The sequence below is a fragment of the Ctenopharyngodon idella genome, chromosome 2 (assembly GCF_019924925.1).
Source record: "Ctenopharyngodon idella isolate HZGC_01 chromosome 2, HZGC01, whole genome shotgun sequence".
In the NCBI taxonomy this organism is placed as follows: domain Eukaryota; kingdom Metazoa; phylum Chordata; class Actinopteri; order Cypriniformes; family Xenocyprididae; genus Ctenopharyngodon; species Ctenopharyngodon idella.
The window spans coordinates 10,440,222-10,453,220 of NC_067221.1; the positions used below are offsets into that span (position 1 = coordinate 10,440,222).

Sequence of the window (12,999 nt, forward strand, 5' to 3'; positions counted from 1 at the left end):
TAGTACATGTTTTCTTGCATTGCTCTGAAGTGAGCCATTCCCAGCACCACATCTTATTTTACCGACTGCTATGCATTACTGTGTTGCAATACCACTGCTGATCTGTGTTAATACTGATGTTCCAGGAATAGGACATGTAATTGCTACATTGCTGGAGTCTTTGCGCTGCATAACACAGCAGTAGATTTGGCTCTTTGAGATTGATTCTGTGTGTGTACAGAGAAGCTCTAAATCTTCATGCCTTTTATGAGATTAATTACAAATAAAAACTTATTAAACTGTTAAACTTAATTACAAATAAATGTAGTCTATAAGTAAAATGCATTTTATTTTGTAAAAGTTTATACATTTCAATTTGAATAGTAATCTCAGAATAGCCTTTGCAAAACAAACAAACAAAATAACAAAATACATTTTAATGTTGCATAATGATTTTCATGTTGTGGCAAAAAAGAAAAAAAAAGAAAAAGATAAATGGCCTGTCTAAATAAATTTGAAATAAAACACTAAAGTCTATTTAAATGCTACAAGTTAATTTAGGCATCACAACAATATAATGTACAGTATGAAAAATGGATGAGATTTGATAAAGATTAATAGCATTTTAAACAATAACCTTACCTTTGCCATCATCTAATGGTCACTTAATCTAAATGTAAAAATAGGAAAAAAATATAAAATATCTAATATCTGTCATATTGTTCAATAACCATTATGGTGTTGAGTATATTGTACAAGTGTGCATTCAAAACTTTACAAATGACGCTGTGAAATGTGGATAAATACTGTGTAGTGTAACACCGTGTCCTAAACGCGATGCGATAAAATTCCAGCAACAAGCAGTTTGTCTGTCCACACCAGATGCGACGCAACTACAAGATGCGACAAAATCAATCAAAAATCACAGCCAGTCAGAAGAGCGTGAGGGCGGGCTCTCTTGGGAAGCGCACGGCAGTCACAATGAAATGGATGAGTACATAATCAAATTCATAAATATTACACCATTTAAACATTATTTAAATTACATACTTAATGACTGAAACAATCTTTGTTATAGAATACACTTGTTTGTTCACAATGAGTTGACAGTTTGAACGTTCTTGTGCCCATTTATTTATTTTCACGATCTGAGGTGAATTATCCATGGTTACTTTCAGTATTGCTACAAAGCTGAGAACACAAAATGATATTCAAACTCACATTAGATGGTTTTAACAATAAATAAAGCACATAAGCAGTGCATGAGATTATCATTGCCATACAGTACTTTGTGTTGTTGCTTCAGCGCGACGTCGCAGAAAAATAGAAACCGCTTCTACAATAGAATTGTCGCAGCTAGTTAGGACAAAAACACTGATTAACATGGTAAAGATACCTTTTATCGCATGTTGTGGTGTCGCGTTGCATGTAGTTAGGACACGGTGTAACAGTCATGGGAAAAACAGGTGATAATCATGATTTTGTACTGCAGTTGCATATTGTATCTATATAACCTGTCATTCATAATAGATACTGCTCTGTCAGATGACTTAGTATAAAATATTGGCTTCAGTTTCCCCCCTGTTCATCGCACCTGCGCCCAGTCTGGCTATCTGGCATGGGTCACTTAGTAGACCTTCCCTTGGATCTGCACCTACTGGCACAGGACACCTCTGCTGTTCTTTGCCAATGGTTTGCTTTGTAAACAACAGACCATGTTTCTGAGAACACGGTGGAAATGGCCTGCTGAGTATCCAATTATAAGTTCTGTGGGAAGACCCCTGATGGGGTATCATCACAGTACATGATAATTTACTTTACTTTAAATTCATCTTGCCACTGATTGAGTCCAGACAAACTGGTGGAAAGCTGTTTGTAATCTCTAGTCTGTATCTGTAGGGTCTGAATGTCACATTTAGAGATTAATCTACAAAGTACATGCATCTTGGATTTAGTGCAAGAGTTGTTTTTTACAAGCATATGCATGCACAATATGTCCTCAAAGGGAGGTTTTGTCACAAATTTTTCTCAAAACTATTGAGCACAGATACATTCAAAAATGCAGTTATAAATGTGTCAAGCCCATAGTCTCAAGACTAGTATCACTGTAAAATATTATCCCCGCATATATATCATGTCATTACAGCCTTTTGTTTTCTTTCTTTTCCATTTTTTTCTTTCCTGTCTGTCTGTTTTTAATCTGCTGAGATTATCCTCAGTTCCCCTCTCTCAGTATTCACTGGAGCCGATCCGTTCATGCTGTGGCTCTAATCATTCGAAATGATTTTCTTTTGGCATTGTTTAGAGAGACAAAGCAAATGCCACACCTCAAGCAGAGGTTTTCAATACAAATTCTTCCTTTCTAGTTTTTCATCCCTCTACTCCTCCTGCCAGCTCCTCTCTCTATGAGTCATATGTTTGCTTTTAGAATAGTATGTGATATATGATGACACATTATTTAAAATGATTTAAAGGGTTAGTTCACCCAAAAATGAAAATTCTGTCATTAATTACTCACCCTCGTGCCGTTTTACACCCGTAAGACCTTCGTTGATCTTCGGAACACAGATTAATATATTTTTGTTTAAATCCGATGGCTCCGTGAGGCCTACATAGGGAGCAATGACATTTCCTCTCTCAAGATCCATAAAGGTACTAAAAACATATTTAAATCAGTTCATGTGAGTACAGTGGTTCAATATTAATATTATAAAGCGACGAGAATAATTTTGGTGCGCCAAAAAGAAACAAAATAACGACTTATTTAGTGATGGCCGATTTCAAAACACTGCTTCAGGAAGATTCGGAGCGTTATGAATCTGCGTGTCGAATCATGATTCAGATCGCGTGTCAAACCGCCAGACTGCTGAAATCACGTGACTTTGGCGCTCCGAACTGCGGATTCGATACACTGATTCATGATGCTTCGAAGCTTTCTGAAGCAGTGTTTTGAAATTGGCCATCACTATATAAGTCGTTATTTTGTTTTTTTTTGGCGCACCAAAAATATTCTCGTTGTTTTATAATATTAATATTGAACCACTGTACTTATATGAACTGATTTAAATATGTTTTTAGTACCTTTATGGATCTTGAGAGAGGAAATGTCATTGCTCCCTATGAAGGCCTCACGGAGCCATCGGATTTAAACAAAAACATCTCAATTTGTGTTCCGAAGATTAACGAAGGTCTTACGGGTGTGGAACGCCATGAGGGTAAGTAATAAATGACAGAATTTTCATTTTTGGGTATACTAACCCTTTAAATTTCAATATTTATTTTTTAATTCCATTTTTAAAACCATTCACTTTCGTTCACTTATGTCTTTAATATACAGATGAATAAGGTCAATAAAAATGAACAATATTCATAAAAGTTGACAATTAATATTGCAGTTTATTTTGTATTACTTTTTTCTGTATTCTGATGATATTCAGACCAGCCATGCAGTCATGATGATATTCAGGCCAGTGTGATATTGCTGTTAGACAACACTTTAATAAACTTCAAATTAATATACTGCCTAGTCAAAAAATAAATAAATAAATCAAACAAACAAACAAACAAAAACACTGGTTTGGATTTAAATAGATAGGGTTAGTTCACCCAAAAATGAAAATAACCTCTCAAGATCCAGAAAGCTACTAAAGACATATTTGAAACAGTTCATGTGAGTACAGTGGCTCTACCTTAATATTATAAAGCGACAAGAATACTTTTTGTGCGCCAAAAAAAACTGAATAACGACTTTTCAACAATATCTAGTGATTTCAAAACCCTGCTTCAAAGGTTTATGAATCTTTTGTTTCGAATCAGTGGTTCGGAATGCCAAAGTCACGTGATTTCAGTAAATGAGGCTTCATTTACGTGATCCGAACCACTGATTCTACGGGTGTAGAACGACATGAATTGATGTAGTGTGTTTTATTTCTTAAACAATGACATGTAGAAAGACATCATGGCCATATTCCAGGATGAAAATGTCAAGATTCATCAGGCTCAAATTGTTAAAGAATGATTGGGAGGGAGCATGAAGAATCATTTTCACACATGAATTGGCTCTGAGTCCAGACCCTAAATTCATTGAAAGTCTTTGGGATGTGCTGGAGGAGACTTTACAGAGTGCTCACCTCTTGCATTGTCAATACAAGATCTTGACCAAAAATTGATGCACCTTCTTAGCATGAACCCTACAATTCTGACTTGTTAATCATAAACTAAACTATTCATTCATATCCTAAAGGCACATCAGTTTAATTGAGCAACATAAATCTAATGGACCTAATTCAAACAAAGTGTGTGTGTGTGCTGGTTGCAAATAGTGTTCTGTTAAATAGTGTTAGGTCTCTTGTCTTTTCGCTAAATGTCAGAGCAATTTTGCAGAATTGCTCTCATCTCTGGAGGCTGCAGTACGGCTGGAAATCCAGACAGATTTAAGACGTTGAAGGGCAAATGCAGTACATCTGTCAACACGCAGATGCCATGTGAACATGATCCACTTATAGGGCACTACAGCCTGCCTTACATAGAGATTAATTATGAATGGTTTTTAATGCATCCTTCTAAAACTCAGACAAATATACATCAGATTATGTATCATTTTTATAGAGTCACATACTTTATATCACATATGTTTTTTTCTTTTTTATACTCTCTCTCTCTCTCTCTCTCTCTCTCTCTCTCTCCCTCTCTCTCTCTCTCTCCAGTGAAATGAAGAAGGCGCTGGTTGAGGAGGGCAGTCGGTCTGTTCTGCTGTCACGGCAGCACAGGTTTAATGAGCGCTGCTGCATCCGCTGCTGTTCTCCCTTCACCTTCCTGCTCAACTCCAAGCGTTCCTGCTTGGACTGTTGCTACAACGTCTGCAAGGGATGCTGCACCTACAATAAGAAGGACAAAGGCTGGCTGTGCTCCGCCTGCCAGAAGACCAGGTCAGTTTTGCTGTGCTAACAAGAGCTGTTGTGGTTCGGAGACAGAGTGAGAGGAAGCTCCGTCGGGGGAGAAAACACCTGCAGGTTAAAGGCTAATGATGCTTGTGTTAGTGGTTGGTATCAGGGGTTAAAAAACTGTTGATGAATGTGAAGCGTATTGGTTATTGGTTGATATTAGAGTTTTTTATTTTATTTTATTATCAGTCAGTATTGGATATTTAATTGTGCATGCTCATTTCTACAGTATTTTTACATTTATATTACCTTTGCCATCATCTAATGCTCACTTAAAGTGAATCTTTAAAAGCACTATCTAATAACACAGCTGAATATAATCTTTAGCAAATCTAAAAATAAATATACATTTTTATACAGTATATTATAATGTTGTGATGCCTAAATTCTGTTGTAACATTTACTGTAATTAAGCTGATTTTATTTTTATTTTTAATATTTAGACAATATAGTATATAATTGATGTTTGTGTATTCCTAGAAAACACTGAAGACTGAAATCTGTTTTCCTTATACAGTATATAGGTTTGGTAAAAAAAGAAGTGTTTTTTTTTATGCATTTAAAATCAGTTAATTTACATGATGTAGTACAGTGCACAGTTATTTTAAATCAATCTAAACTAAATCTATTGGAATTGAAAAGAGCTCTTTTCCACTGAAACAACTAAAACAACATGTTGAAGGGTTCAGGACTGGTTCTGTGAATGGACAGTTTTAATGTGAAAATGTGCACGCGTTTCTGTTCATGTGAGTTGTGACTCTCGTATGTCAAATCATATTGAGCGTCTGTGGGTGGGTCATTGACGAATAAGGTTTTTAAAAGTGTAAAAAAAATATAATGGATATATAATTAATTTTGAAGTTTTATTAAGTGTTAACAATGAGATTATGTGGTTTTTATAATCAATTATTGCGTACATGTGTATGAGCAAGTGAAAACATGAATTTTTCAAATAGTTAAAATATAATTAGTTACTTTGCTTCAGGGCCATGTGGTCCTTTGCAGGTGTCTGAATGATGTCACATCCTGTCACATGATATTGACCACATGACTTGATCCAAAATGGTCCCTTTATATTGGTTACTCCGAATGACATCAATGAAATTCATTTTTCCGGACGTTCTTTCTCATAACAAAGCAACGACTTCTACACATAATTCTAATACCATTTTGCACTATGTTGATATATGATGTTATAAAATCATGCCAAAATAAAAAATATATACATTTATTACATTTTAAGATATTTTAATCAGAAATGAAATGGCTGTATTGGCCTTTGGGTGCTTAAACCGAATGACCTTTTGACACTTTAAAATACCTTTATATGTAGCAAAATATAATTAAAACCTTTTGGATTTCTAGAGAGAAAGAGATCTAGTTGTACTACCTTACATACTTTGGATGTCAAATCTTAGTTTTTTATAATTATTAAGGCTTTTGGACAAAATAATTACCCGTCACGTCATTGACCCGGGTGTGTTTATACTCATGGTTTAATAAAAGGCAAGAACTGTTTATAATAGGGCACTTTCATTGAGGGTTCAGACAACATTGTTCACTCTTCTACAGTCATCAAAATAATTATGTATAAAACAAATATGACATGATATGCAGTCAAAGGCCTTTGTAAATGTCACAGAGTGCTGTAGGTCACAATACTACTCAAAGACAGAAATATTTTTGTGCTTCTTATATGCGCTCTGAAGGACAAATACAGTACATTCCTACAGTTTAGTTTTAAATTGATTTTGTGGAGGCTGAGTTTTTACTGGTGACTTTCTGTCTTTTTATGGTGTTTCTATGTGATGTGAATCCATAGTGGTGTGACATTTTTAATGAAACCCAAGAGCTTTACAAGCTTTTGTCCTACAAAAGTCTTTCAGTTCTATACAAAATATCATTTTTATTTATTATTATTAAAAGGATTATTTCTTCTCTTTCCTATCTATACATACACACTCACACTTGAACAGAGATTACATCCATCAGTGGAATTGAATGTTTATACTATACACATCCACTCTAGATTTATCTCCTCTGTTGTCATGTAATAAACCTGATGCTTATTCCAGTTTTCATTTCAAATATCAGTGTATTAAAACATACAAAAATAAAAATAAAACATTTTTGCTATGTTTATAGACAAACAGGTATGTAGATTATGCAGTAACCTAGTTATCTATATACAGTATATGATGCTTCTTTTGTCTAATCAATTAAATAAATGCATGTCATTTCCATGAGCAGAATAAAATGCCTCTTACTTTTCTATGGGGAAAAATATCATTTGTCCTCAGGGGGTGAAAGGACACAGAATGCTATTTTAAACATGAAAACAGCTGTGTTGTTTTAACCAACCCCTCATATTAAGAAAAAACTTTATAAAAACATGGTTGTCAGTGTAATATTGCAAACAAAATTGGGTAACACTTTACAATAAGGTTCATTATTTAACATTAGTTAACTACATTAGTTAACATAAAGTAATAATGAACTGCACTTATACAGCATTTATTAATCTTTGTTAATGTTAATTTCAACATTTACTAATACATTATTAAAATCTTGTTAACATTAGTTAGTGCACTGTGAACTAACATGAACAAACAATGAACAACTGTATTTTCATTAACTAACATTAACGAAGATTAGTAAATACAGTAACAAATGTATTGCTCATGGTTAGTTCATGTTAGTTAATACATTAACTAATGTTTAACTAATGAACCTTATTGTAAAGTGTTATCCAAATTTGTTGATTGATACACAATTTTGCCTTTGTCCCTGGACCATAAGAATAAAGATTCTTCTGATTTTCTTGCTTTTAGTGTACAAAAAAAATATTAACTGAAGCAGTAAGCAATTTTTTTTTTTTATTTTTTGTCTAGTAAATTCTCCCTTATTTTCTCCTTGCCTTTTTAACAGCATTTCTTACTGTATACCAACTAAACAACAATCTTATATGTTCCCAGGCATGGTCAAAAGTGCGTTTGGCTGTCTACTCTGACATTTCTGTTGATTATAGGACCTTGTTTCTATGATTATAGGACAAATGTCATACTCTGCATAATCATAACATACTGTACTTATGTTGTCAAAGGTTTTAATCGGTGTAAAGTAAACAAAATCTCAGGAATGCTCTTGTATAAGCATCATAATGTGGCCTTGTTCGTGTATTTTCAGGCTACTGAATACCCAATCTCTGGAATGGTTCTACAATAATGTGAGAAGGCGTTTTAAAAGGTTTGGCAGTGCCAAAGTGTTAAAGAACCTCTACAGGAGGCATGCGGCCGAGCGTGGAGTGTTAGCAGAGCCTACAGGTACTCGCCATCTGGACTTTTGTATGACCTTCCTTTAAAATAAAGGATGTTTTCACACTATGACATTTTATAATGTATTTTGGTAGATATTTGCTACATTTTTGGAGTTAAAAGAGCTTTAGCTGTAGGAGTTTCTCCATTTCAAATGTCATCTGCATCCAGTGGATATTTCAGTTTTGGATTGTCCTTCAAGCTCTAGCACTGTCTTTTACACTGTTTATGTTTGCATGTGTATGCATGTATTTAGCACATATTTATAAGAGTTAAGGATAGAGCAGGCAGGGATCCTGTGGTCTGACTTACCTCCTCTATGTCCGATTTAGCAGCTGCAGGATTTATGAGAATTATTCCTGTTTACGGAGGAAAGGTCACTGTGCAGTTTGATATGACCTGATGGATCCCTGCCCTCTTGTATTCCTAACAGTCAAATATCAAATAAAATGTATATATGCATATAATTACTTAGTACTTACTATTTACATTAACAGATCATTTAATCACTTTCCTAAACTAAAAAATGTAGTGGTGGACAGAAATTAAATTCATCAGAAAATAAACATTGATTTAGTTTATTTAAAAATGGATGAAACTAACTTGACTATTATTTTAATAATACTATATTAGGCCCGTTCATCCATCCATCTGTCCATCTGTTCTACTGCAAAATATACTGTGAAAGTACAGCAACTAATAGCCAGAAATATACTACAGTACACCCTTGTTTAGAAGTGTAAAAAAAGATTATTTTCCTTCTCCAAACCAGCTCAAAGCTCCTTAGCTTGTGTTTGTGGGCACAAAGAGTTATGATCTGTGCTCAGCCTCCGTTTCAGTTTTGCTGTGGTCTGTGAACGAAGAATGTCTTCTCCATAAGGAGAAAGGCAGTTAAAAGCAAGGCCAATGGCACATTAACAATGGATGACCATGACTGTGGTTGTTTGTCACCTCAGCAGACCCCTGTAACCTCTGAGGAAGAATAGCTCCCTGTGGAGGAGAGAAAAAAGCATTACATTGACAATGAAAAATAAAGAGCTTCAGCCACAAAACTCTGTGTGGTCAAGCCTTGGTAATTTGATGCAGAGAAAAGCTAGAAAGATAATCTGTTTGAGTTTAATGTCGGACAAGTGCTAAGAATGGAGCAATAAGCTTATGGCATTATAGGATAGGTTTTTAAGCTGCAACATCAGTCTTCAGCTTTATCTCATAGAAAAAGCTAGATTTATAACATTACTTTGATTTGCTCTCCTCGGTAGAGTGTAGGCGTAAACACTGGCTCAAATGTAAAGGGCAGGTGTTTTTCACAGAGTGGTAGATGGGGGCTTCATAGGCAGTTTGACCTTCACCGGCTCTTTACAGAGCTCTATGTGAAGATGAGTCCATATTGATATGTCAGTAGTTACCCGTCAAATGATTTGTCATCCGACAGCTCTCTGAGACTGAGACAGTGTCTGTCAGAGAGAGAGAAACCTGTCCACACTGCTATTAAATCATGTGTCAGAGCTGGAAGAAGTGCTGTCGAATCTCTCAGGAACCGCTTGTCAACAACAACAAGAACAAGAACAACAGAAATGTGTTGTACTTAATCTTTCCCTTTTCATATTGAGCCAATCTCTATATTCCACTTTTGTCCTAGCTTATCAGTATTGAGAATAGTAGTTCACTAATGGAAAAACTAGAAACTGACCGATTTTATTTTGTGGGTGTTCTATTTTATTAAAGATCGATGAAATGATCTTTAATATTTTTTTTTGCACCAACAGAGGGCAGCACCAATGAGGAGAGCGTCTGCAATGAAAGTAGTGTGTATGAGAGCGACTCCACATTCTACAAGCAAAGTAAAGGTTTGTGATCAAATATATCCTATTTAGATATGTATGGTTTGTTATATCATATTTTATTAGTTTCATTCAGTGAACATTTGAAAACACTTCACTGCAACTATATGGCATAAGTACAAAGCAGCAATTTTCTATTTATAAAGGCTTTAATTATTGTCTTTCTCCAGAGCACAGCATGGCTGAGACTATTAGTGTGGCAATGCGGGTGGCAGAAGAGGCCATAGATGAAGCCATTGCTAAGGCTGAGAGCCAGACTGACAGTCAAGTAAGACTTTCCCATACAAGGTTATTCATTCATTCGTTGATTCTTGCTACTCAGTGAGTTTGACATGGCAATTTTATTTTGTAGGAGAAGCAGAACGAAGCTCATTATCTGCGAGAGAACAGAGGAGAGCTGATAGAGGAATTGGCCAAAACCATAGTACAGAAAGTGAGTAACACACATCAGCAGTGACCTTTCATGAAGGTAGAGTTTTACATTGTCCACAATTCAGTGTGCAGTGATAAAGTAAGTTTTAGAAATTTTTACTTTTTAGAAATGAATACTTCAGCAAGGACGTGACGATCAAAAGTGACAGTAAAGACATTTATATGTTAGGATTATATTTAAAATAAGTGCTGTTCTTTTGAACTTTCCATTAGTCAGATAATCCTGAAAAAAGTACCATGGTTTCCACAAAAATATTAAGCAGCACAACTGTTTTCAGCATTGATAATAATAAGAATTGCTTCTTGAGCAGCGAATCAGTATATCAGAATGATTTCTGAAGGATCATGTGACACTGAAGACTGGAGTAATGATGCTGAAAATTCAGCTTTGCCAACACAGGAATACATTTTAAAATATATTAAACTAGTTATCAGTTATTTCAAATTATAATAATATTTCACACTATCACAGTTTTTACTGTATTTTTGATCAAATAAAGCCTTTTACCTATTATTTTACATGTATTTTACACATAAAGTATGTATATAACATAAAGGCACAATTATGTTTTATTTATTTTTATTTAATTATTTCAATACTTTTAAAATGCATAATTTTAAATTATCCGTTAATCAGAACGTATCAAGATCTGGATATCTGTATATATTCACACTCTTGATTTGACATCAAAAAGACATGTTGACTATAAACATACTATTTATCATTTTAATTATTATATACATTTGAAATGATTGTTATTATTATTTATCAGTATTTAAAATGTTTGCATAAACTGATTATATTGTAATATTTAAACAACAGATTGTCCACCGGAGGATGGATCCCTCTGAGGTGCAGTCTGGGTGTAATCTGGACCAGAACATTGTTGAGACCTCTCCTGATCAAATCCAGAGTGCCTTCGATGCTTGTCTCTCGGTACACTGGCTTTTTATTTCTTTCAAAGACAAAATCGCTTGCAATTTTGGCCACTTTTGAGAATCACCATTGAATGCAATGACTCTGTAATGCTTTTGTATTGCTCTTTTGCTTCGATGTTTCCTGAATAAAACGTCTCCTCTCTCCTCAGAGGTCTCGCTCAGCTCTCTCTGTTGTGACTGATGAGAAAACAGACCAGCATGCTAACACTGAGTCAAGACCTTCAGCCTCTAAAAGTCATGCTCTGGAAATGAAGAAAGAAGAAACGATGCCTGTCCAGGCCATGCCTAGCTGGAGGAGTGTTGACCGACTGGACAATTCCAGTTAGATCTTTGACTTAAATCCATATAATTCTTAATCAGTTAATTAACTCTTCTTGCTTATAACAGAGAGATTTTAAAAACATTTTATACTTGTTGAAACTGTTGACCACCTCCATTTATATACTTTGTCTAAATGCTGTGTATATGTCTTCAGTGTTACAGAGTCCTGATGGGAACTGGATTGCTTATCAGAGCAACCTACTCTCTCGACCGGGCCTTTTAACTAAGCGCAAAAGTCTGGTCTACAGCGTCCTAGAAAGGGAGTCTGGCGTGGTGTCAGCTTATGATGAAATGGGCTCCGAAACAGAGCCTGAAGCGAATGGGGGCTGGGGCGCTGCACTGGTAGAGTTTCGTCGTAAATTGTCTGCCAATAAGCAGTCGAATTACCCAGAATCCTACAGCCGACAGTCAACCTTGCCTTTGGATGCACAAGCACAACACACCTTGAATGCTGACACTGAGAACTCCTCAGGACAGGATGCACCGATGCCCCACAAAACTCTGCTGCCCTTCCTGAAGAGGAAAGTGTCACTAGAACACAGGCGACCCTCATTCGCCCGCCGCTCGAACCTCGGGGATGTTAATTTCAACCAAGGAGGGGCTGAAAGCAGTGAGGATGGCCTAGAGGACAGCAGGGTCAAGAGGTCACGACGAAGGAGGAAAAATAAGAGAGAGGAGGCAGAGTGGAAAGGACAGTCGGTTTTGTCTTTGGCTATATCGGTGAGAATGACTGTTTGTTGTACAACATGTATTGGCTTTGAATTAGAGCAGGGGTATTTAAACCTTTAGATGCCAAGTACACCCAAATAATGATCCCTTTCCTAACATATAAAGACAGCTGTATATTTCCAAATATAAAGACCCATTTATACTGTGTTGTTTCCAAAATTAAATGATTGGTACTGAACCAAAACAAATATCAATACAAATAATATCTTCTGGAAAAAAAACCAAACAAAAACAAATTTGTACTCAGTTCACAAAGTATACCCACTACTAATCTAATATAAAATTTATGAACCTATAAAATAAATAATAAATATAATTTCTTTCTATTAAAAACTGTCAGTAGAATACAATAATCAAAAATTTGCAATTAATTTCATGATTTCTGACCAGCCTATAGAAAGCAGAATAAAATGAATATTGTTTTTTTGATGGTGGGGTATGTTATTTCTCAAAGTTGTAGCTGAACATTGTTGATATTTGAAATCAACCCAAACAAACACA

General features: G+C 35.2%; 1 protein-coding gene across 5 annotated transcripts in view; it reads left to right on the plus strand.

Annotated features, from left to right (window-relative positions):
- The window catches only part of myripa (myosin VIIA and Rab interacting protein a), a 28,213-nt gene that overhangs the window by 7,181 nt on the left and 8,033 nt on the right, over nucleotides 1-12,999 (plus strand). For all 5 annotated transcript variants that reach the window (XR_007927824.1, XM_051881673.1, XM_051881664.1 and 2 more), the window contains 8 exons: nucleotides 4,686-4,907; nucleotides 8,109-8,245; nucleotides 10,003-10,083; nucleotides 10,248-10,345; nucleotides 10,430-10,510; nucleotides 11,333-11,446; nucleotides 11,598-11,769; nucleotides 11,924-12,489. Coding sequence is in view for 4 of the 5 variants with exons in the window: in XM_051881673.1 (XP_051737633.1) it covers nucleotides 4,686-4,907; nucleotides 8,109-8,245; nucleotides 10,003-10,083; nucleotides 10,248-10,345; nucleotides 10,430-10,510; nucleotides 11,333-11,446; nucleotides 11,598-11,769; nucleotides 11,924-12,489 (1,471 nt within the window). In the remaining variant the exon portion in view is untranslated. The remainder of the gene's footprint in view (nucleotides 1-4,685; nucleotides 4,908-8,108; nucleotides 8,246-10,002; nucleotides 10,084-10,247; nucleotides 10,346-10,429; nucleotides 10,511-11,332; nucleotides 11,447-11,597; nucleotides 11,770-11,923; nucleotides 12,490-12,999) is intronic.